This window comes from Protopterus annectens, chromosome 7.part0 (genome assembly GCF_019279795.1).
Source record: "Protopterus annectens isolate FY-2018-M chromosome 7.part0, PAN1.0, whole genome shotgun sequence".
NCBI classification, from domain to species: Eukaryota; Metazoa; Chordata; order Ceratodontiformes; family Protopteridae; genus Protopterus; species Protopterus annectens.
The window spans coordinates 1190721623-1190748076 of record NC_056739.1 but is presented as its reverse complement, the minus strand read 5'-3'; the positions used below and the strand labels follow the sequence as shown (position 1 = coordinate 1190748076).

General features: G+C 42.7%; 1 protein-coding gene across 1 annotated transcript in view; it reads left to right on the top strand.

The window, feature by feature from the left end:
- Nucleotides 1-24407, top strand: part of EFL1 (elongation factor like GTPase 1) — a 1877823-nt gene extending 1853416 nt beyond the window's left edge. The window contains exon 20 of the mRNA XM_044077803.1: nt 23941-24407. Within this exon, the coding sequence (XP_043933738.1) occupies nt 23941-24129 (189 nt within the window). The 3' untranslated portion in view covers nt 24130-24407. The remainder of the gene's footprint in view (nt 1-23940) is intronic.
- The last annotated feature ends 2047 nt before the right edge of the window (nt 24408-26454 follow it).

Sequence of the window (26454 nt, the reverse complement as noted above, 5' to 3'; positions counted from 1 at the left end):
CCAGACTGGCCACACCAGCACTGGTACCCGCTATTGAAGAATATGGCTCACAGCCCACCATGGATATTGCCTCAAATACCCCATTTGCTCACTCAACAAAACAAACAGATTCTACACAGCCAGCTCAAATCCTTAAATCTGGCTGCATGGCAAATCTATTAAACATCCAACCAGCCCTTTTTTCACAAGCAGTTCTGGATGTTATTCTGGAAGCCAGGAGGCCAAGCACCAGGAAGGCTTACTCGGACAAATGGAAAAGGTTTTGTGCCTGGAACCAAGCTAAAGGCCAAGACACAACTCAACCTCATATGCCTCACGTTCTGCAGTATTTAGCTGAGATGTTGCACAAAGGACTTTCCTTTTCCTCAATTAAAATCCATGCTTCAGCTATTTCAGCTCACTACGACATGAATCCACCTTTATTTTCAAATCCTCTTTTAAGGCAGTTCCTCAGAGGGTCAAAAAACATTAGACCACCTAAAAGAGCTCCTACACCAACATGGGATCTCAACTTTGTTCTGGAAAAACTAACGTTACCTCCCTTTGAACCAGCTTTCTCTGCAGACCTTCAGTTCCAATCTTGGAAGACTGCCCTGCTCCTGACATTAACTTCTGCTAGGAGAGTCTCAGAATTACAGGCACTAATGGCAGTGGAACCTTTCCTCATTTTTCATCAAGACAGAGTTTCTCTACGAACTAATCCTTCCTTCATGCCTAAGGTGGTTTCCAGTGTAGCTTTAAATCAAACCATCCACCTACCCACTTTCATCCCCAATCCACAGAACAAAGGTGAGGGACTCCTGCATTCCTTGGACATTCACAGGCAGCTTCGTTGCTACTTGGATAAAACTAAGGCTTTCAGAAAAACTGACAAGCTCTTTGTATCCTATGCTACAGCTTCTCAAGGGAGGGCTATATCCAAGCAAACCATTTCTAAATGGATAGGCCATTGCATACGGTTCTGTTATACCCATCATGGGAAACCAGTTCCTCCTACCATTAGATCCCACTCTACCAGGGCAACAGCTACCTCTACAGCCTTTCTCAGGGGGGGTTCCTACCAAGGAAATTTTAGAAGCTGCAACTTGGAGTTCTGTACACACCTTCACCAAACACGATCACTTACCTCTTTACTCTAAGTCCAGGGCAGGCTTCGCCACTGCAGTTCTGCAGGGCCTCATTGCCTCCACTAACCCTCTATGATACCTCCCCACTACCTTAGCTTTGGGATTCAACCCAAGTGTGAGGACTGCAGCAGGGTAACACGATGAACATATTACAGTTTTGTACCTACCATAAATGTAGATGTTCGAGTGTTCACCCTGCTGCAGTCCAGGTTACCCTCCCTCCATCCCCTCTGATCTACTGGCTAAATCTCTGCTATGCCTTACTGATGTATTTGCTTATAGCTGAAGGGATTTTGTGTTCACACCATTTGGTACTAATTCTGATCACCCTTTTGGGGGCACCTGACATCTGGGGCAAGAAAAACTGAAGAAAATGGCGTTGGTTGCAATATATGTACCCCTGGCGCACTGACGTCAGGGATGAGGTGACAGCAACCGACGTCGGACCAAGACTTTGGAAATCCGGCCGACTGCGGGACCGCCTGATAACTGGATAACCCAAGTGTGATGACTGCAGCAGGGTGAACACTCGAACATCTACATTTATGGTAGGTACAAAACTGTACTTTCTGCAACTTTGAATGTCAGAATTTTAAATTGGAAGGCTCATATTTTAACATTTTTTCTGACATATTGAAAAAGTATAAGGAATGTTTTATCTACAGTTTCTTCTTTTGAAGCAAAATCTGCTTTAAATAACTTATTTTCTTCTATTGCACAGATCTAGATCATGCTTTGATAGGACCAATTTCCAGGGACTCCTGCATCCTTCTCCTTCTACCTCCCAAATATAGTTAGCTACAGTAATCTACCCATACAACTAAGGCTACTGCAGCAGTGGTCAATATAATAAACATAGTACTGTTGTGTAAGTTGAACTTACTATAACAGTAGATGTTCGAATGATCACTGCTGCAGTAGCCGCTCACTCTCTCCATCCCCTTTGTTTTTATTGTGATTTTTATGCCAGGGTGTGGACATTTATTTTTTTATTATGCCTAGCGTTGTCCTTTCAGGGCTCAGCTTCCCTCTCTCTGCTGGCAGGAAAATTCTGAAGGGCTTTGCACCCAAATTTGTCTTTTAGTCAGCTCAGCTTGAGCTGTTTGACTGTTTGGATTCATGTAAGGTACACTGAATCTTTGGAAACTGGCTGACTGTTATTTCCATGGCAGGATATAACCCATATAGCTAAGGCTACTGCAGCAGTGCTCATTCAAACATCTACAGTTATGGTAAGTTCAACTTAAACAACTGTATTTTTTGAAGAAGAATGGTTGTTCCTTCCTAGAAAGGAAACACCCAAATAGCCAAAGGCCACTGCAGCAGTGATCATTCAAACACCTACTGTTAAGGTAAGTTGTTACACAAGTGTACTTTATACCCTGTTTATGCCTTCAGTTTAAATGACCTCATCACGTTTGCATATTTACCACCAAATAGTATCCTTGAGATGTTAAGTTGTCAATCTCGCCTTCATTCTTGCTGGATGGGTTCGGAGCCGATCCTCGGCTCCGACTCGGCACTTGCTAAGCTCGAGAGCTAATTTTACCAGCTCGAGGCAACCCTATATCCCATGATGCAAGGCGGAGATTACTCAGATCTCGTTTGCCGCTTCGCTTACGAGGTGCCTTTTTACCAGCTCCAGGTAAGTGAACTTATATAGACTCTTGTTTACCCCCTTTTCTAACTTTTTTCACCTAGGTATTATTTTTTGTTAGTTGTCGATTCACGTTAACCCTATTCCTGTCAGTGTTCCCTCCTTTAAGTGGATTATTCCCTTACCCCTTGTTAGGCCTTCGGCCTTCCTCCTAATTTTTTCCTGTCAGGGAATTTTTTGTGTGTGACTGTCAGTATCCCTGTTAGTGTAAAATAAATTAATTTAATTTATTTTAATTTTGGACTGAGTGTGTTTGTGTGTCAGTGTGTTAGTGTTTCATCGACACAGTTATGTCGAAGGGCACTAAGGTCTCAGGTTTCAAGAAGTGTGACTCGTGCTGTCAGAAGATGTCTCTGACAGACGGTCACACTTCTTGTGTTTATTGCCTGGGACCTTCTCACCTGCAGGACTCTTGTGCTATCTGTCATGGCTTCAGCCCAAGAGTCCTGCAGGAAAGAAAAAATAAGCTCATTTTAAGGGGCTTATTAAAACCCGAGAGCTCCCCGACTAAGTCGGCGCCGGGGAAGCCCTCGAAACCTGCTAAGCCTTCAGCTCAGGCTTCCAAGCTGTCTGCTTCAGGTTCGTCCTCACCTGGTTCGAGATCGGCTCCGGCCAGAGCCGATCCTTCCATACCAGCGTCAGTATCGGCTCCATCCAGCGCCGATACTGTTAAGTCTAAACACTCAGTGTCGGCTCCGGTTGGAACCGACGTCTCTTCGGCTCCGATGGCTCCATTGATCTCAAGAAAGAGATCTCGATCCCCTTCTGTGGAATCCATTCGGCTCTGAGATCACCTTTGCTCTCGGAGCGGAGCCATCGGAGCCGATCTTCTCGGTCATCCAGGCTATCTGATCACGACCTTGAGAGAGTGGTGAGTAGACTATTAAAGTCTCAGGCATTGGCCCAAATTCTCCATAGCCCATCTCAACAGACGGTAGCTATATCTCATCCACTGAACATTCCTCCTTCGACTCTCTTACAGAGCTCAGAGCCGGAGCTCCTCGGAACCGGTACCGTTGTGACTTCGGAGCCGATACAACCCCTTTCGGCTCCGTCGTCCTCGGCTCCGATTTCCTCCTTGAGACCTTCATTGGAGGGATCCGGGCTTCTGCTCTCTCTCGTCGGCTCTGAGGGGGCGAGTGGCATCGGACCCTTGTCCGACCCCGTTCTCCCTCTCGGAGCTTCGGCATTGGTGAGCTCGGCCCCGATATCTGCCTCGGAGCCTTCCCTCTCGGTGAGGCCTGGGGTTCCTATCTCTTCGGAGCGGGAGCCTTCTGGTCTCTCTGATGGGGGAGCCATCGAGGTGATGAGGAGTGTACTAGCCCCTGGGCTTAGTCAACGGATAGTTCCATCGGCTCCTCCCACTACAGTGCCTGCTGACGTCTCTTCTCACTCTCTTGCTCCCGGACCCAGAGATCCAATGCCTCAGGTTTCCTCATTGGGAATATCTTCCTCTTCCGAGGCTTCTCCTGATCCGTCAGGAGAACCCCCCCGAAAGAGGACATGTAAGAGGAAACATTTAGACTCCCCTGAGTCTACTACATCAGATACTGACTTGGATGAGTCGGAGGGGTCCCCAAGGTCCTCCTCTGAGGATGTCTCATTTTCAGACATCCTTGAAATCCTTAAACAGAGGGGGAACTGGCCCTCCCTTAATCCCTCCGAGGACGAGTCAGTATACCTGGAGGCGTTCGGATCTCGACCCTCCACCTCTTGGGTGTCTCCGCCTTTCGACCCTCTCATGGAAGTAGTGGCTCAGAAGGCGTGGATGGCTCCGGATTCGTGGAACCTACCGCAGGAGACCTTCAAAATTTATTACAGCCCCACAAGATAGACAATACTTAACAAAAGGTGTCCCAGTTGATGCCATGGTGGTGGCTGCTGCCACCAAGAAGGAATTAGCTGATCCTTCAGTACCTGTTCATCCTCCTAATAAGGATTCTAGGACTATGGACAGGTAATGTAAGCGATTTTTCTTCAGCGACTTTTGCCATGAGATCGCTGAACTACCTATGCCACTTCACCCGCCTTCAAAGAGATGTTCTTAAAGAGTTGGGAGAAGTTTTACAGGATCCGTCAGCTGCTGGGTCTCAGGATAAGATTACCTCACAGCTAGGAATCCTTAACTCCATTGCTAACTCCTCCATTCGGCTCATTTCTTATGCAGCCGATGGAGCGAGTAGAGCCGCAGGCACAGGAGTGGCTTTAAGGCGTCAGTCCTGGATGCGGCTTTGTAATTTTGCAGACCCCTTCAAGGCGTCTTTCACAAACTCCCCTTTTGATGGCTCGACCTTGTTCGGTCCTCAAGTGAAAGACACTTTGACTAGATGCGAACAAGGTGGCAAGACTCTTTCTGCCGTAGGAGTCCGTTTCTCCGACCCTTCTAGACCTTACCCCAAAGGACAGAAGGGAGGAAAAATGTGGTTCTGCAAATCTCAAGGAGTCACGCCTGACGCACGAAGTCAGTTTACCCCCAGAGGCAGAGGGGGTAACAACAATAGATGCCGCCCTAGGGGCAGAGGGGGTCCGCAGAATCAGGGTAGCAGAGAGCCTCTTTCTGACAAACCCTTCCAGCATCCCTGAGATGTTGCCCGATTGTCCGCCTTCAGAGGCAGTCGGGGAAAAATTATCGCTGTACCCAATAGCCTGGCTTTCCCTTTCTCAAGACAAATGGGTACAGTCAATTATATCCGAGGGTTACAAAATTCCCTTTATTCAAACCCCAAGTCAACAAAAGGGAACCCTTCCAGACGTTCCACCCGGTCTAAGGGAACTAGCAGTACTAGAAATATCAAAAATGCTAGTAAAAAGAGCCATCCAGCCAGTCCCGGCAGACCAAATAGGATCCGGAATCTACTCAAGGTTCTTTTTAGTTCCAAAAAAGACAGGGGACTGGAGACCAATATTAGATCTGAGCAAACTCAACAAGTTTGTAAAGAAATCAAGATTCCGGATGGTCACGCTCCAGTCCATTCTGCCCTTTCTGGGCAAGGACAATTGGATGTGCTCAATAGATCTTCAGGATGCGTACTATCACATAAAAATTCACAGACGCTCCAGAAGATTTCTCCGCTTTCAGCTGGGGACCAGTCACTTCCAATTCAGAGCCCTGCCCTTTGGACTCACTACAGCCCCCAGAGTGTTCACCAAATGCATGGCAGTGGTTACGGCTCACCTGAGACGTCAAGGATTCCAGGTGTTTCCATATCTAGACGACTGGCTCCTCACTGCCACCACCAGGCATCAGCTTCTCCAAGCCAGAAATTACACAATTCACACCTGCAGAGGGCTAGGAATTTCTATAAATTTCGAAAAATCTGCCTTGTCACCTTGTCAATATATTACCTTTATAGGCGCAAATTTGGACATCGTTCAACTTTCTGCAAGGTTGACAGACCAAAGGATCTTGGACATTCAAAAACACGTCCAAGTGATTCTATTCAGCAACAAAATTCAGGCCAGATTTGCTCTGAAAGTACTGGGTCTTATGGCGGCCGCCATAACACTTCTTCCCCTCGCCCGCTTTTACATGCGGCTACTACAATGGATGCTATTCACTCAATGGTCTTTTCAACAACTTCCCATGCATCACCAGATCATAGTAACCCCAACTTGCAAAAGACATCTGTCTTGGTGGGTATCGTCCCCTCAAATCCATCAAGGCAGACCATTTGTTCCTCTTGCCCCAGTTGCCACGGTTACATCGGACGCCTCCCTGATCGGGTGTGTGGGGCATTATCAGGGCAGAATGGTCCATGGCACTTGGCAACCTTTCGAGTACCATCTGCACATAAATGTTCTGGAGATGAGAGCAGTGCTTTTAACGTTGCAAGCCCTCAACGACTCTCTTCCTCAGGGAACAATTGCAGTTCAAACGGACAATATGTCCGTAGTGTGGTACATAAACAAACAGGGCGGAACCAAGTCCTATCCACTATGTCGAGAGGCTCTCAGACTTTGGCAATGGGCGATCTCCTCTCATCGGTTTCTGATAGCAACGCACATCCCCGGGAAATCCAACATCATAGCGGACAGATTGAGCAGAGCTATTCTCATGCCTCACGAGTGGTCTCTCAAACAGTCAGTGACGGAAGAGATTTTTCAGAAGTGGGGACTTCCTTGCTGCGACCTTTTCGCTACACCTCAAAACAGCAAATGCCCAGACTTCTCTCTCTTCCCCCTTCCAGGCCATCCCCCCAGAGACGCTCTAACCCAAGATTGGTCCCGGGGACTTCTTTACGCCTTTCCTCCTTTTCCGCTGATACCTCAGCTAATTCAGAAAGCAACCGCCTTGAGAGCCAAGTTGATTCTCATTGCCCCTTATTGGCCTCAACAGATATGGTTTCCGTTCCTACATCATTACCTCTTGGTACAGCCATGGCATCTGGACCCGGTTCCAGATCTTCTGACCCACCAGTCGGGTCAGCTGCACCAATCCATACCCTCTCTCAACCTCACTGCTTGGTTGCTCCACTTCCATCCTTAGCCAGGCTTCCTATGATTTCTAATCCTGTACGGGATATCATAGTAGCTTCCCTGAAATCTTCTACCAGAAAGATCTACACTAGTAAATGGCAACGTTTCTCTTTCTGGGCAAAAGCTAGGAACATAGACCCCTATACTGCTCCAATTCATTCGGTATTGGACTTCCTAGCTGACATTTTTAATTCAGGATCCTCTTCTTCCACTGTGAAAGTTCAACTGGCAGCCATTTCAAATTTTCACATAGGCTTTTTGGACCACAACATTATGTCACATAAACTTTGCAAGGCATTCCTTCGAGGTATCTTTTTATTGAAACCTCCAATTAGAGACCCCCCACCACAGTGGGATCTAAATTTAGTTTTAACATCCTTGATTCTTCCCCCGTTCGAACCTGCAGCTGCCTGTTCCTTGAAATTGCTTTCTTGGAAGACACTTTTTCTAGTTGCCATTACATCTGCTAGGAGAGTATCTGAGCTTCATGCTCTCTGTGTTCGTCCTCCCTATCTAATATTTCACAAAGATAGGGTATCCCTAAGAACTAATCCGTCTTTCTTACCAAAGGTGGCATCTCAGACTAACCTGAATCAGTCCATTGATCTTCCAGTATTTTTCCCGAATTATTCTGATAGAGCTGAACAAAAGTTACATTATCTCGATGTTCGCCGTCAGCTGAGATATTATCTAGATAAGACAAAAATTTTTAGGAAGTCTGATCAATTTTTTCTATCTTATGCAGAGAACAGGAAAGGCCTTCCAGTTTCTAAGGTAACTTTATCTAGGTGGCTGTCTTCCTTGATCACTTACATTTATCAGCTCAGGGGCAAAGAATTGGTTTCTATCCCAAAAGCCCATTCTACTAGAGCGCTAGCTACATCTACAGCTTTTCAAGCTAGACTTCCAATAGACACTATTTGTGCAGCAGCCACATGGGCCTCTCCTCATACCTTTGTCTCACATTACAAATTAGATTTGGTTTCCAGAGACAGAGCAAATTTTGGTTCCACCGTTCTCAAGAGTCTGTTCCAATGAGCCACCCAGGAAAGAGGTGCTAGGGACGTGGTCCCATCCAGCAAGAATGAAGGCGAGATTGACGACTTAACATTTAGAAGTTATGTACCTACCATAACATTCCATGTTAGTTGTCTGCTCTCGCCTTCTTTCTTGCGTCCCGCCCTCCTTCCCCCTAGCCTGGTCAGACCGAGAAGATTATTCATCCTCTATTAAGAGGTTTTTACCTTTTTTCTACCTGTTCAAGTCCTAGTTTCGCTAGGTTATGTGGATCCTTTCTACAGGTTTATGAAGTTATTTAGTATTTTATTTCTTCCTCCTAAGTTGGAAGAAAATACTACTATTTCTTTAGCTACCAAACGAGATCTGAGTAATCTCCGCCTTGCATCATGGGATATAGGGTTGCCTCGAGCTGGTAAAATTAGCTCTCGAGCTTAGCAAGCGCCGAGTCGGAGCCGAGGATCGGCTCCGAACCCATCCAGCAAGAAAGAAGGCGAGAGAAGACAACTAACATGGAACATTATGGTAGGTACATAACTTCTAATTCACTTCCATTGAGTTACATTAATTATATCTATCACACACACACACACACAGACACACACACACACACACACACACACACACTATATCATTGTAACAAAAAAACTCTCTGCTCATATGTTTAATTAGCCATTAGTTGAACTGAAATAGATGAAGACATATATGGTACTAAACAGTGCATTTGCCATCAGACATCAAAGGCATCCATATGCCTGTTCATTTGCCAACTCTTTCAAATTATGGAGCGCATTTTGGAGATGATGCATGATGCAAGCACCTGCAGAAACAAAACAAAGGCCATTGGAACTCGTACATCAGAATTATGCCTGCTTAATGCGTAACACATTCTTCTTTCTTTTGGAATTTTTGCAGTAGACAATCCAGGCCGTTATAACAACCCCATACCCGCAGTCTTTAAGCAGACTGTCTCATGACATTTCATACTGTTGACATTCCTTGCTCATCATCCTTGACACTTACTAAGCGCAGTAATTTCCCTTCTTCTGTGCTGAAGGTCCCCTGTGATACCAATATTTCATGGATGATATTCAAGAATGATAGTTTTGGATAGTTAAACATAGACATTATAAAATGGGACACAGCAGTCCCTCCCTTTTGACTAGAGTGCCAAAAATCCAACAGCCACCTTTAGTCTTCCTCCTGCAGGAAGAATCACACAAACCATAGCCATTATCCATGGTTCCACTGATGGAAAATTTGTCATTGATCCATCCCTTTACTGACTTACGAGTTGTGCTTACTGATGAAAGAGGGTTACCTGATGAAGATTAAACAAAGCAAGGATCACTCATTTACTGTAAGTTAATAATGAACTTTCCATTTGAAGAAATGCTAATGTGCACATCCTTCAATAAAAGCATCTGTGACATGAAGCCTTCATTCATCTCCATGTTGTAATTCTGAGACCCATATATGTATATATATATATGGTTTCATTTCAGAATCCTGAAATGTCACAATCCTGAACTTCATAATCCGTACCCCAAAATCCTGAAAACTCAAAATCCTGAAACACAAAATACTGAAAATATACAGAACACAAAGAATGACAATATTCCAGTACAAGGACAAAGAGAAACACATACAAGACAAATGATATCACTTTTCACCAACTATGCTAATTAAATATATAAACTTCAAGGTTGCACTCCACAGAAAAAAATGGCAAACATACCATCACGTGTTCATGACTGCCTGTTGTAACTTTAGTAACATTCCCTCTTAACTTGCTATACTACAACATAACTCATGATAGTGTAGTGAAGTCCAGTCTTGGAGTTGATATATTTATGTAGCTAGGGGGTGTGGGGGGGGGCACAGCCCCCTACATGGGGGTTGCAGGGAGGCTTCCCTTTCTGCTTATAGTTGGTGAAATGAAATCTGGTCTGTGTTCCCTAGAGTCAGTATATGTATCCTGTGTGATTTCAAGTCTTTTGGGATTCATGATTTTGAGTTTGCAGGATTTTGGGCTTCCAGATTATGACGTTTTCTGAAATTCAGGATTGTGATATTTCAGGATTCTGAAGTGAAACCATATATATATATGCATATATATATATATATAATATATATATATATATATATATATATATATAATATATATATATATATATATGCATATATATATATATATATATTTATATATATATATATATATATATATATATATATATATGTATATGTATATAAAAAAAATATATATATATGCATATATATATATATATATATATATATATATATATATATATATATATATATACACATATATATAGATATATATATATATATATATATATATATATATATATATAGATATATATAGATATATATATTCAAAATCTCCAAACCTCTATGGAAAGAAAATACTATAGAGACACAAATCTCTAGAAATTAATATATCCCACAAGTGTACAAAGTTACAAAAGGCAGGAAACAGCTGTAAAATCCAAAAAAACACTGTAATATGCACAGGCATAAGTGCTTTCGTCCCAAAAGTGCTTAAACAGGAACTTCATCAGATACAAAGTTAAAAACTGAAAAGAAATGTTAAGTAGACCAGGAAACAGTGACATCACTTCCTCTATCACATTTAAAAAGACATTACATTCTAAAAATGAAAGATATGCAAGCAGAAGTAACATAAGTCCATAAGAAAACATGACAAAAGGACATTAATCTACACCCAACATATCATAGCACCAAACATGCCACAAAACATTCTAGCATGTGTAAATGTAATATCATAATTTTTTTAAAATAAAAAAAAAAATGTAGGAAACCTCTGCCGAAATAATAATTTCGTTGAACTGAAATCCATATAATATACAAAATGTATAAAAAAAATATATATATAATATATATATATATATATATATATATTTTTTTTTTAAATATATATTTAAATACATATAAAATGCATAAAAGATAGTACATAAGAATTCATACAATACTTAAGAGTGTGTTAAACTGATATACAGTAAAATCATAAAATAAAGTAAAAAACTAGCTATCTCTTCAGTACTTTTAATTTCAGCAGGCTACTAATAGACGCACTATCATTTAGGCCTGGCCAATGTAAGGCATCAAGCTGTAATTACCAGACTAGTTCAGCCTTTTCTAATAAGTAAGGCCATGCAGCTCCCCTCTCAATAGGTTTCTGAACCTCCAAAATGATAAATTTAAAACAATGTCCATTATTCCCCTTAATGTGTTTAGCTAATGCATTAACATCACACTCATCCCTTATACTTCTAATGTGCTCACCGATCCTGTTTTTAAGCTTGTGTTCTGTCTTCCTGACATAGAAACAGGAGCAGATCAAGCAGATTGCACAGTAAGTAATTTGTTCCGTAAGATAACATCTCCCTGGTATCTTAACTCTGATGTTATTAATAACATATTCACTCACTTCCAAAATATAAGGGCAAAATTTACAAGCTTCATTTATACATATAACCACTTACCAGTGGGATGTCAGAGTGTTCAAATAAGTTCTTCAAATTAGAACCCTTTCTTTTTTTTTTTCCATAATAAATCTTTATTATTATATTATTTTCATACACAATGAAGAACAAAAATAACATATAGTCACAAAACAAAAACCATTATCTAATATCACTAATAACCACACCCTATATACAATATTTACAAGAATGCTTCCATGTAACACATTTAAATATAAAAAAAAACATAAGAGCAAATGCAAGTAATTGACAGTTGATTACGAAATTCTCCCCACACACATAAATATTTATTTCCAAGTTGAAAATACTATGCTAGTATGATATTAGAACCCTTTCTAAAAATGCAGACTAGTTTTTCACCCACGGTATTAATAAATTCTTTTTCACCCCTTAACAGGTTCCAGTTTTTAAACAAAATCTCCTTAACCAGCGGAGCATCAGATGAAATAGTTGTAGAGAAACTACACTGGTAATAAGAAGAGGGAGGGTTAGACTGCAAACCTGTAGAATGTTCACCCTCAGTACGCCCTGAGGTCCTAGGGGTGAAATTAAGTGAATTGTTACAACAATGTTCTGTGGTCTCAACCAATAAGTGGGATTCAACATAAGCTTTTATGGTCATTTGTCATCCCAAAATGGGTGAAAAATGCCCATCACATCTTTTGTTCATAACATCATTCATAATGTTGTTAATCAACCTGAAGGGGTAACCTCTTCTAGAAAACATTTCCTTAAGTTTTGAACATTTGACAGCAAAGGCTTCCCATAAAGTAACCATGCATGCAGCACAGACAAATTGTCCTTTAATAACCGCACTCTTCTGTGAAAAAGGATGGCAGCTGTCTCAGCTACAAATCTCTGATGTTCCAAATCCTTAATCAGGAGAGTATCTAAATAAGCCATGTCATTTACTTTAGTACTATAGGTGAATTTAAGGAATGATGTTATGTTGAGGTACTCCAGGAATGGGGTCACTTGCTGTCTTGACCCCTTCCATAAAATAAAAATATCATCCAAATAACGTACATAAGTATGACAAAAGGCAAAAAACTTTGATTTTCTAAGGTAACGTTTCTCCCATTCAAGCATAACAATATTTGCATACATACCACCGCAAGCAGAACCCATTGCTACACCCTGCTTTTGCATGTAGTAGTTGTCGAATAAGATGAAATTACTCTTAAGTACCATGTCAAGAATCTGTTCATACATGTTAATTCTGTCTTGAGGGACCCCTTTGGACAAAAGGTAATCACAAAACCACCCCTCCCCCAAATCATATGGGATTACAGAGTATAAATTGGCCACGTCAGTTGTGATAAATAAAAATTCACTATCAAAGGCAGTGTTATTAATTTTCCTAAGAAAATACCATGAGTCAATACAGGAGATACGTTTTCAGCTCAATGTCCAAGAATTTTGCCAGAGGATGTGTAATTGAACCTCTGGCATCAACAATCGGATGCATGGGGGGTTGTTTAACACTCTTCCGGATCATGGGCAACCCAAAAATAGTTGGAGTTGTGGGAAATTTAACAGATAATTAGTGTAATTCTTGGATGGTAATAAGCCCGTCAATAAATAAATCCTGTAAAAAGCTTTTAATTTTATGATAAGTGCCAATGTTAAGTTGTCAATCTCGCCTTCATTCTTGCTTGATGGGTTCGGAGCCGATCCTCGGCTCCGACTCGGCACTTGCTAAGCTCGAGAGTCAATTTTACCAGCTCAAGGCAGCCCCATATCCCATGATGCAAGGCGGTAAGTACCCAGATCTCGCTTTGCGCCGCTGATGAGGTCCTCCTTTTACCAGCTCCTGGTAAGTGAATTGTTACTTTACTATTTTAGCCCCTTTCTTAAAAAAACCTTAAAATTATTAGTTTTAACTTAGTTTTAGTCATTTTCTGACAGAAAATTTCCCTGTCTCCTCATATCTTTCAGTCAGACTTCACCTATCCCATCCCCCCCCTGTTAGGGTGTGTGTGTGTGTTTGTTATTGATATTTAATTTAATTTCTTGGACTGGTGTTGTGTGTGTGTTTTGTGCACCATGTCTAAAGAAAGGGTCTCAGGCTTTAAGAAGTGTGACTCGTGCTGTCAGAAGATGTCTCTGACAGACGGTCATACTTCTTGCCTTTACTGCCTGGGGCCTCTTCACCTGCAGGACTCCTGTGCTATATGTCATTCTTTTAGCCAGAGAGTCCTGCAGGAAAGAAGAAATAAATTGATTTTGAGGGGCCTTCTTAAGCCGGAGGGCTCTCCGGCTAAGTCGGCCCCATCTAAGACTTCTAAGTCTTCCAAGGCCCAGGCTTCTGTGTCCAAGCCTGTGGCCTCGGCTCCGACTCATTCAGAGTCGAGACCGGCTCTGGCTGGAGCCGATTCTGGGTTACCTAAACCTCCGGCACCGATGGCTATCGGTGCCGACTCTGGTTCGACCACTTCGGTGTCGGCTCCGGTTCCGACCACCATGTGGCCCAGGCATCGGTGTCGGCTCCGATCAGCTCCGACACCGCTACTTTTATGGTCAGACGGCTCCGGCTGGAGCCGATGCATCGAAGCTACTTGTCGGTGCCGATAAGTTGTCGGCTCCGACAGTTTCTGTGGTTTCATCGGCTCCGATGGTTCCTTCGAGGAAGAGGTCGAGGTCCCTTCCTTGGAGCCGATACTTTCGGCTCCGGCTTCCCCTCTCCTCTCGGAGCGGAGCCATCGGAGCCGATCTTCAAGGTCATCCAGGCTTTCTGACCATGATTTGGAGAGAGTGGTCAGTAGATTACTAAAGTCACAGGCACTGGCCCAAATGCTACATAGTCCGTCTCAGCAGATGACTATTAGTCCACATCCCATTGCAGTTCCTCCTTCGATTCTACCCCAGAGTTTGGAGTTGGAGTCTTCGGGAATGGTTTCTGCTATGGCTGAGGGACAGATACCCCCTTGTGCTCCTTCAGCCTCTACTCTTATCTCCTCTTCGAGACCTTCCTTAGAGGGATTCGTGGCCGGGCTTCCCTGGTCTCCTCCGAGGGGTGAGTGGCATCGACCCTTGTCCGAACCCGCTCTTCCCCTTGGAGCCTCGGCCTTGGTGAGCTCGGCTCCGACATCTGCCTCGGAGCCTTCCTTTTCGGTGGGTCCTGGAATTCCTAGTTCTTCGGAGCGGGTTCTCTCGGACCTTCCTGGGAGGGGAGCCTTCGAGGTGATGAAGAGTGTGCTGGCCACTGGTCTCAGCCAGCAGTCTGTTCCCTTAGCTCCTCCCTCTATGGTGCCTGTTGACATCTCTGCCACTTCTCTTGCTCCAGGACCCAGAGATCCTCCGCCTCAGGTTTCCCCACTGGGAATATCCCCCTCTTCCAAGGATTCTCCTGATTTGTCGGGAGATCCTCCGCGGAAGAGGACATGTAAGAGGAAACACGTTGACTCCCCCGAGTCTATCACTTCTGATACTGACTTAGATGAGTCAGAGGGATTCCCAAGATCCCCCTCTGAGGATGTCTCCTTCTCAGACATCCTAGAACTCCTTAGACAGAGGGGAAACTGGCCCACCAATAATCCCTCTGAGGATGAGTCAGTATACCTGGAGGCGTTTGGATCTCGGCCCTCCACCTCCTGGGTGTCTCTGCCTTTCGACCCCCTTATGCAGGTTATTGCTCGAAAGGCGTGGGCTGCTCCTGACTCTGTAGAGCCAGTCCCTAGGAGGCCTTCTAAATTTATTACTGCCCCGACTGACAAGCAATTCCTTACAAAAGGTGTCCCCGCTGATGCCATGGTGGTGGCGGCTGCCACAAAGAAGGAACTTGCAGATCCTTCCGTACCTGTCCATCCTCCTAATAAGGACTCTAGGACCATGGATAGATATGGTAAGCGGATGTTTTCTTCAGCGACCTTTGCTATGCGTTCGCTGAATTACCTATGTCACTTCACCAGACTCCAAAGGGATATTCTTAAGGAGCTAGGTGAAGTTGTGCAGGATCCTACAGCTGCAGGGGCTCAGGAAAAAATTGCTTCGCAGCTAGGAACCCTTAACTCCATTGCAAACTCCTCCATGCGGCTGATATCATATGCTGCTGATGGAGCGAGTAGGGCCGCAGGTACAGGTGTGGCTCTTAGACGCCAAGCCTGGATGCGGCTATGTAATTTTGCAGATCCCTTTAAGGCGTCCTTCACAAACTCTCCCTTTGATGGTTCAGCTTTGTTTGGCCGTCAAGTGAAGGAAACGTTGACCAGGTGTGAGCAGGACAGCAAAACTCTTTCTGCCGTTGGAGTCCGTTTTTCCACCCCTTCTAGACCTTATCCCAAAGGACAGAAGGGTGGCAAAATGTGGTTCCGCAAATCCCAAGGAGTCACGCCGGATTCACGTGGTCAGTTTACCCCTAGAGGCAGAGGGGGTAACAATAACAGACGCCGCTCTAGAGGCAGAGGGGGTCCACAAAACCAGGGAAACAGAGAGTCTCTCTCTGACAAGCCCTTTCAGCATCCCTGAGATGTTGCCCGGCTGTCCCTCCTTGGAGGCAGTCGGGGGAAGACTATCGCTGTACCCAGAAGCCTGGCGTTCTCTCACTCAAGACAAATGGGTACAGTCGATCATATCCGAGGGTTACAAAATTCCTTTCGAGGAAAGTCCTTTCTATCCCTCAAATTCCCTTCCAGACGTACCACCCGGTCTAAGGGATATTGCAGAGTTAGAAGTCTCAAAACTACTGCAAAAAAGAGCCATTCAGCCAGTTACAACAGACCATTCAGAGCCCGGAATCTACTCAAGGTTCTTTTTGGTCCCCAAAAGACGGGAGACTGGAGACCAATATTGATCTCAGCAGACTCAACAAGTCTGTGAGGAAGACAAGATTCAATGGTCACTCTTCAGTCGATTCTGCCCTTCTTGCAGAAGGACAACTGGATGTGCTCAATAGATCTTCAGGATGCACTATCATATAAAAATTCACAGACGCTCCAGGAGATTTCTCCGCTTTCGGCTGGGGTCCAGTCATTTCCAGTTCAGAGCTCTGCCCTTTGGTCTCACTACAGCCCCCACAGTGTTCACCAAATGTATGGCAGTGGTCACGGCTCACCTGAGACGTCAAGGATTCCAGGTGTTTCCGTATCTCGACGACTGGCTCCTTTCAGCCACCACCAAGCATCAGCTTGTTCAAGCCAGGGATTACACAATAAATCTTTGTTCTCATTTGGGCATCTCGATCAACTTCGAAAAGTCATCCTTATCGCCCTGCCAGTCTATTACTTTCATAGGCGCAAACTTAAACACTGTTCGGATGTCAGCTACCCTTACAAATCAAAGAGTTTCAGACATTCAAACTCACGTCAGGATCATTCTAGCCAACAAGAAAGTACAGGCCAGAATGGTTCTAAAGGTGTTGGGCCTCATGGCTGCGGCCATTACTCTTCTTCCCCTGGCTCGCTTCTACATGCGCCTTCTTCAGTGGATGTTGTTCACTCAGTGGTCTTACCAACAACTTCCAATGCGTCACCAAATTCTGGTGACACAGATTTGCAAAAATCATCTTGCTTGGTGGATCACTTCTCCCCAGATTCACCAAGGCAGACACTTTGTACCCCCATCCCCGGTAGCCACTGTCACCACGGATGCCTCCTTGATTGGGTGGGGGGGTCATTATCAGGGCAGGATGGTTCATGGGACGTGGCAACCGTTCGAATACCACCTGCACATAAATGTCCTAGAGATGAGAGCAGTGCTTTTAACGTTGCAAGCCCTCAATGACTTTCTTCCTGTAGGGACAATTGCAGTCCACACAGACAACATGTCTGTAGTTTGGTATATCAACAAACAGGGCGGAACCAAGTCCTACCCCTTGTGTCGAGAAGCGCTCAGACTTTGGCAATGGGCGATCTCCTCTCATCGGTTTCTGGTAGCAACGCACATCCCTGGGAAAACCAACATTTTAGCGGACAGATTGAGCAGAGCTATTCTCATGCCTCACGAGTGGTCTCTCAAGCAATCTATAGTGGAGGAGATTTTTCTGGAATGGGGTCGCCCATGTTGCGATCTTTTTGCTACTCCCCAAAACAGCAAATGCCCAGACTTCTTCTCTCTCTTCCCTCTGTCAGGCCATTCCCCCAGAGATGCTCTGACCCAGGATTGGCCCCAGGGACTTCTTTATGCCTTTCCTCCTTTTCCCCTGATCCCTCAAGTTATCCAGAAAGCAACCATTTTGAGAGCCAAAATGATTCTCATTGCTCCTTATTGGCCTCGACAAATTTGGTTTCCGTTCCTCCATCATCACCTTTTGGTGCAGCCGTGGCATCTGGACCCACTGCCAGATCTTCTGATTCACCAATCCGGTCAGCTGCACCGGTCTATCCCTTCTCTCAACCTCATAGCATGGTTGCTCCACTTCCTTCCTTAGCCAGGCTTCCTTTGATCTCTAACCCTGTTAGAGACATCATAGTAGCTTCTTTAAAATCCTCTACCAGGAGGATTTATACAAGCAAATGGAAACGTTTCTCTTATTGGGCTAAAGCCAAGAATATTGATCCTTCACTGCCCCAGTTCAGGCAGTTTTGGACTTCTTAGCGGAGATTTTTCATGCAGGCTCCTCTTCTTCCACAGTTAGAGTTCAATTGGCTGCTATCTCGAACTTTCATGTCGGGATCGCAGATCACAATATTATGTCCCATAGGCTTTGTAGAGCCTTCTTGAAAGGAATTTTCCTGCTAAAGCCTCCAATCAGGAATCCTCCTCCTCAATGGGATCTAAATTTAGTGCTGACATCCTTGATTCTTCCCCCCTTCGAGCCAGCTGTTTCTTGCTCCCTAAAATTTCTTTCTTGGAAAACATTATTCCTAGTAGCTATTACATCGGCCAGGAGGGTGTCTGAACTTCATGCTCTATTGGTTCGACCCCCCTATTTGGTCTTTCACAAAGACAGAGTATCATTGAGAACTAATCCGACCTTTTGCCTAAGGTCGCCTCAAAGACTAATTTGAATCAATCCATTGATCTCCTGTATTTTTCCAACTATTCAAACAGATCGAACAAAACTACATTATCTTGATGTCCACCGCCAACTCAGATATTATTTGGACAGAACTAAACAATTTAGGAAATCCGATCAATTCTTTGTTTCCTATGCTAATAACAAGAAAGGCCTTCCTGTCTCTAAAGTGACCTTATCTAGATGGCTTTCTTCTGTCATCTCTGAAATTTATCTGCTCAGGGGAAAACAGCTGTGCTCAAAACCTAAAGCACATTCAACTAGGAGCTTAGCTACTTCTACAGCCTTTCAAGCTAGACTTCCTTTAGACACTATTTGTGCAGCGCCACTTGGGCCACTCCTCATACTTTTGTTTCCCATTACAAATTGGACTTGGCCTCCAGGGACAGAGCCAGTTTTGGCTCTACAGTCCTCAAGAGTCTGTTCCATTGAGCCACCCAGGATAGAGGTGCTAGGGACGCGGTCCCATCAAGCAAGAATGAAGGCGAGATTGACAACTTAACATTAAGAAGTTATGTACCTACCATAACGTTCCATGTTAGTTGTCTTCTCTCACTTCTTTCTTGCGACCCTCCCTCCTTCCCCCAGGCCTGGACAGACCTTTTCTACAAGGAATTTTATGCTGAAGACCATTCAGAGCTGGTCCTTCTTCCATCCTGTAGGCTTTCTTTCTTCCTTTGGGAAGTGTTTATGCTTGGTGCTATTGCCCTTTATCATCAAACGAGATCTGGGTACTTACCGCCTTGCATCATGGGATATGGGGCTGCCTCGAGCTGGTAAAAGTGACTCTCGAGCTTAGCAAGTGCCGAGTCGGAGCCGAGGATCGGCTCCGAACCCATCAAGCAAGAAAGAAGGCGAGAGAAGACAACTAACATGGAACGTTATGGTAGGTACATAACTTCTTATTCATTTCACTCAAAGAACTCTTTCTGTAAGTTGCAGTCTCATCTTACTAACATATTCAGAATTGTTCATAGTAAGAACCCCACTCCCCTTATCTGGTTTCATGATCTTAATCCCTGAGGTCTGTTTCAAAATTTGCAATTCCAACTCTTCATCCCTACTCAGATTTCTATTGTGATTCGACCTCATATTTCTTTTGTTCATTATACTTAAAGATCTAATATCCAGCTCACACACCCTTTCAAAAGTAGCTAACACAGGGTAAATTGGAGGGTTTTAGGTACTCAAGATAGTAAAGGGGTCATGAAACATGTCTGACCCCCTGAAAAAGAACATTCAAATTAAGTTTTCTAACAAACAATTTTAGATCAAGGAGTGTATGTACAAGGTTCATATGCTTACTAGGAATAAAAGTAAAACCTTTCGCTAGTAAGTCACAAATAATAACATTCAGTGAAATATTAGAAAAATTAAAAACTTTAAAGTCCTTGGTACTATTCAGCTCAATACAGACAGGTGGAAAAATCACACCAGGGGCATCATCAGATGGCCCTGTAGGAATTAGTCCCATGGGAGGAAGTCCAAAAGAGTTCACCTTCTCCCTCTCCAGGAGTGGTTGTTCTTCCCTCTGTTGCCACAGCCCATACCCCTCTTATTGCTGTCTCCCCGAGTGTTGTTGACCCCCTGTTGATTCATAATACTTTCCAAACGTCTGAGTTGTGAAAAGTTCTCTTTGTCTAAAAAAATTACCCTCCAAATCTTGGTCATAGTTCATAATCTTGGTCATAGTTCCTAGGTAGGTACTAGGCTACTGGCCCAAGAGCCTATGTAAGCCTAGCCAACAAGGTTCCCTGGCTTATGCCACCCAAGAAAGTTATTTTCTTGTGCCACTGTCGAGCAGAGACACAAAAGTGATCCCTGGGGTGTATTTCCTATTTCCCATCCACTCATCAAGATTTTTCTTGAAGAGTGCTAATGAAGAACTTTGCTTGACATAGATGGATAGCCTGTTCCAGAGTATGGGAAGTCACTGGGACAGAAATCTATCCCTCCAGCATGTCATGTTTATTGTGCTGACAAGGTTTAGGTCCCTAGAGCATGTAGCTTGGAGGGATTGGGATTTCTTTAGGTGTAGCATGTCCAACAGATCTGAGTTTGACATAGCTTTATATGTTAGGCAGAGATCACCTTGGAGTAGTCATCAGTCTCATGATTCTCCATGCTAGACTGATTAGAAGTTTTATTAACATGCCATTCCTGAGATGGGGGTGGGGGAGGATAGGCCACATTGTTGTTATAGTCCCTTTCATCCCTTGCCAGTTTTTTCATCTTCCTATTTTTAATAACCACAAGTTGCTCCTCAGTCGAGCAGAAAATATTGCAATAATCAAATTTATTGTTACTGAAGCTAGGATTGAGTGTGATAACCCTGTTCAAATTAGTAGCTTCTTGGTTTAGCTCATCAATTTCAGCATCATTATGCTTGACCATGTATTCTAAGCCAAACCTATCAAATAGGCTTGCAAGTCCCTTATGAACGTTCGAATTGGCAATAAGGATAACGCCAAATATGAAGGCCCTTAGGTACTAGTTTCAGTCTAATGCATTCCTTGAAATAGGCATTATCCATTTGCAACTTTTTAATTTTCAATAAAACAGAGCTCTGAAAGCCGATTGTTGAGAGATTTGGTATTAACTGCTGCATTTTGGTCAAAATTAAGATTACTTTTAAGCCAGTCAGTCAATAAAGGTGTAACACCATTGACATTTATCCCAGAACCATTAGCATTATTACCAACCTCACTGGGGCAGAACGCCTGTCTAGCAATAAGTCGGGGTGCTGAATACACCATACCAGCATCATGAGAATTGTTGTCAGAGACCAAATTTTGAGTAGACGTCCCAGGAGTAGGGTGTAGAGACATCTGTGATAGAGAACCTTGTTCTAAGTGGTCCATATGTTGTATACGTTGTTGAATCAGTGTAGTAAGTTCACCCAAGGAGTCATTTAACTGCGAAAACCCATTTCTAGCCATAGAATTAGTGTGCTGTTCTGCTCAGCCTCCTCCTGCTGCGACATCCAGAAACCAAAAAAAGCATCAAAACAGAAAACAAAACAATCCCACAAGTGTACAAAGTCACAAAAGGCAGGAAACAGCTGTAAAATAACAAAAAAACACTTTAATATGCACAGGTATAAGCGCTTCCGTCCCAGAAGTGCTTAAACAAGAACTTCATCAGATCAGAGTTAAAAACTGAAAAGAAACGTTAAGTAGACCACGAAACAGTGACATCACTTCCTCTATCACATTTAAAAATACATTACATTCTAAAACCAACTTATTGTAAGAATTCTAAAAATGAAAGATATGAAAGCAGAAATAACAAGTCCATAAGAAAACGTGACAAAAGGACATTAATCTACACCCCAACATATCATAGCAGCAAACATGCCACAAACATTCTAGCATGTGTGAATACAATATCATCAGTTTTTTTTAAATAAAAAAAAAACTGTAGGAAACCTCTGCCGAAATAATAATGTTGTTGAACTGAAATCCATATAATACTGTATATAAATATACAAAATGTATATAAAATATATATATATATATTTAAATACATGTAAAATGCATATAAGATAGTACATAAGAAATCATACAATACTTAAAAGTGTGTTAAACTGATATACAGTAAATTCATAAAATAAAGTAAAAAACTAGCTATCTTTTCAGTGCTTTTAATTTCAGCAAGCTACTAACAGATGCACTATCATTTAGGCCTGGCCAATGTAAGGCATCACGCCATAATTGCCAGACTAGTTCAGCTTTTTCTAATAAGTAAGGCCATGCAGCTCCCCTCTCAATAGGTTTCTGAACCTCCAAAATGATAAATTTAAAACAATGTCCATTATTCCTGTTAATGTGTTTAGCTAACGCATTACATCACATTCATCCCTTATACTTCTAATGTGCTCACCGATCCTGTTTTTAAGCTTGCGTTCTGTCTTCCCGACATAGAAACAGGAGCAGATAGAGCAGATTGCACAGTAAATAATTCGTTCAGTAAGACAACATCTCCCTGGTATCTTAACTCTGATGTTATTAATAACATATTCACTCACTTCCAAAATATAAGAGCAAAATTTACAAGCTCCACATTTATACATATAACGACTCACCAGTGGGATGTCAGAGTGATCAAATAAGTTCTTCAAATTAGAACCCTTTCTAAAAATGCAGACTGGTTTTACACCCAAGGTATTAATACATTCTTTTTTACTCCTTAACAGGTTCCAGTTTTTAAATAAAATCTCCTTAACCAGCGGAGCATCAGATAGAAAAGTTGTAGAGAAACTACAGTGGTAATTAGAAGAGGGAGGGTTAGATTGCAAACCTGTCGAATGTTCACCCTCAGTACGCCCTGAGTCCTACAGAGATTTGTAGTTGAGATCTTCTGTAAGGAAAGGGTTTGCTATGTTTTTTTTTACCATGTAACCAATAAAAACTAGAGGACTTGATGGCATTGAATTACTGCTAGGAAACCCAGTGGTCAAACTGTGCACGTGTTGGCCATAACCTTTATTGCCTAGCAGTGAACAAACTACTTAGAAAACCTTTGTGACCTGCATTTCACCTTGTATCATTGTACAAAATAAAGTGTTGAACTGAAAGGGCATCTGTCTGTTTCTTGGCTGTGCACTGAGCATACATGGTAAAACTGCATATCCATCTGCATCCTTGCTGGCAGAGTAAAATATCACACTTGGCAGGAGAATGCCAGCTTCTGCACACCCTTTTATCTACAAATTTAAAGATTCAACAAGTGGTCACTAAAGTTAGCACCTTAGCGGCCAATTTAAAACTTAATATGAAAGGGTCTTAACCAGTACTGCCTTCTGTAGCTGTAAAGTATAACAGTGTGTTCTTATAAGTAACAAAGTGACAGTTAAATGCAAAAAATAACCTCATTAAGAAAGTATCTTTTCTAGAATTAAAATAAAAATTAAAATAAAACACATGAGCATTTTCGGAGGTTAGAATTATGGAGAACATTTTGAAAGCCTACATTGTGTTTACTGATTATGCCACATGAAAGTAAATTTCTTCTTTCTTAATGCTAATGTTTATTGGTAAAATATCAAACAGCATTGCAGAAATGTCATGAGCTGGAAGAAAGACAAGCATGACTTGTTTCAGCTGGCAAAACATCAGATTTGTTTTTTGACTGTGCATTTAAAGGGTTTCCTATTCATAATATTTTAATTTCTTTCTGAAGGTAATTTCAAGTGATCCTTTCTGGGTGCCCACAACAGAAGAAGAGTATTTACACTTTGGTGAGAAAGCCGACTCTGAAAACCAAGCACACAAGTACATCAATGCAGTGCGTAAACGGAAAGGATTGTATGTGGAAGAAAAAATTGTGGAATATGCTGAGAAACAGAGAACCCTTAGCAAAAATAAGTGATTGCCTGCAGTTGCCATTATGTCAGAAACATGCAATTTATACATGGAAAATGTCTTACAAGCTCAAAAATAATATCTTCCAAGACATTTTCAATAGTTGATCTTTAATTTTAGTAAGTTCTGACTCCTGGCTCTTTGTAGTATATGTTTTTATTCTGCATGCAGAATTGAAAAGACCAAGGAACAATCACATTAGTTTACTGTATGTGTTTTCACTGTCAGATGGAGATAAGTAGATATTTAATCTTGAAAAGAGTCATTAAAGAAGTTCAGAACCTTTCACAAAGCTGTGTGATTTCCTTCTCTTTTGCATTAACTGGTTCCAACTGAAATGGATCTTTTGTTTCTCACTGAAGTGAAAGTGTTAAGTTATACTTGGTTTATTTTTATAGTGTGTGTGTGTGTGTGTGTGTGAGCGAGAGAGAGACAAACAGGCACACACCCACTCTCTCTCTCTCTCTCTATGTATATATATATATATATATATACATTAACCCCCATTTTCTATATGCGGTCGAAATGTCACGTCAGCTGGCTCCATCTCTTATTTCAGTGCCACTCTCTTACCTTCTTCAACAGTCATGACTGACTGTCACAGGTCTTCTTTCACACAATTCATTCATCTCTTTGCTGGATGTCCTCTTTTCCTCTTGCCTTCTTCCTGTCTGTCCTAAATCTTCTTCACCAGATTTTCTTCTTTTGTGCACATGTGCACAAGCCACTGTAATCTCTTCTCTGTGTCCTTCTCCGCAACTGGGGCTACTTTGGCTTCTACTCTGATGTCATAATTTCTTCATCTGTCCCACAATGTGCATCCTACTGTTTGTCTCAGGCATGTAATCTCCATCATGTCCAGCTTCCTCAATTGCTCTGACTTTACTGCTCAGGTTCCAGTACTATACAGTAGTACAGTACTATTCGCACCACTGAATTGTGTACCTTACATTTTGGCTTCTTTGGCATTCTTCTGTCATATGCTACCTCTGACACTCTGTGCCAGTTGGCTGAAGCCTCTCTGATTCCAGCTTTGACCTCTTCATCCAGACTTCTGTTCTCCTCATCCACCCCTCCTAGATACTTGACACTGTTAATTGGTGTTAACTTATTCCACTGTTTTCCCTTCTATCTCAATTCTTGGCTTCATCTGATTTCCTCCATTTGCTGCTATTACAGCTGTCTTATCTGTACTCAGTTTCACCCCATATGCCTTTAGTTTTGTATTCCATTCCTCTATCCTTTGCTGAAGTTTATGCTCAGAGTCTGCCTGTAATGCTGTGTCATCTGCATACAGCAATTCGTTGAAGTGTCTCCTCCAATCTGTTTGTTAATATAGTCCATCACTAGCACGAACAACAATGGGCTAAGGGATGAGCCCTGCTGTACACTAACTTCCACTGGGAACCCTTCTGTGAGAATGAACACTGTTCATACCCGAGTAATTGGGTTCTTGTACATAGCCTACACTAATCTTACCAGTGTTTTGGGGGGACTTAATACTGTCTCAGGACTACCCTAATCAGCTTTCTTGGGACCCTGTCATATACTTTCTCCAAGTCCTGGAGTGTCCAGTTGGGCTCTTTCCTCACTCTAGCTTCTCTGCAGCTGTCTGTCTCACTGCAAACATAGAGTTAGTGTTGTGTTGTGTTGCATTCTGATCTGAATGAAAACTGCTCATCTCCAATCTTACTTTCTACTACTCTGCATATTCATTTATCAAATACCCTGTCCAGAACTTTCATGCAATGTGGTAGGAGTTTGATGCTTATATACTGCCTACAGTTGCAGATGTCCCCTTTGTTCTTGTACAGTGGCATGAATATGCTTATTCTCCGGTCATCTGGGATACGTCTTTCTCTCCACACTGCTATGAGTACCCTCAGGAGCCATTTCTCTCCTATCTCACCCAGCATCTTTATAGCATCTGCTTTCTCTGGCTTCATTTTCCATAGTACTATTCTTACTTCTTTCTTCCAGGTTAGGCTTCTCTTCTTCTGTTGTCGTAGGCTGTGTCTGAGGCAGTACACCTTCTGTGGGTTTTTTTTTTATTTAGAATCTGCTGGAAGTACATCTTACATCTGCCTTTGATGTCCTGTGGACTGGAAATCAAGTTATTGATGATATCCCTTATGAAGGGTGTCTGACTATCTCCTTTATCTTTCTGTCTTTGCCTTGCAACCTATTGTAGTTTCTTTGTGCCATCTACAATGTCACTTTCTAGAAACTGGTAGAGTGCCTCTGATGCCTTGTTCTTTGCTGTTGCAACTCCTTTATTAGACCAGTATTTACACTTCTCAATTGCTTAGAGCAAGAAATCTGAACAAAGCCA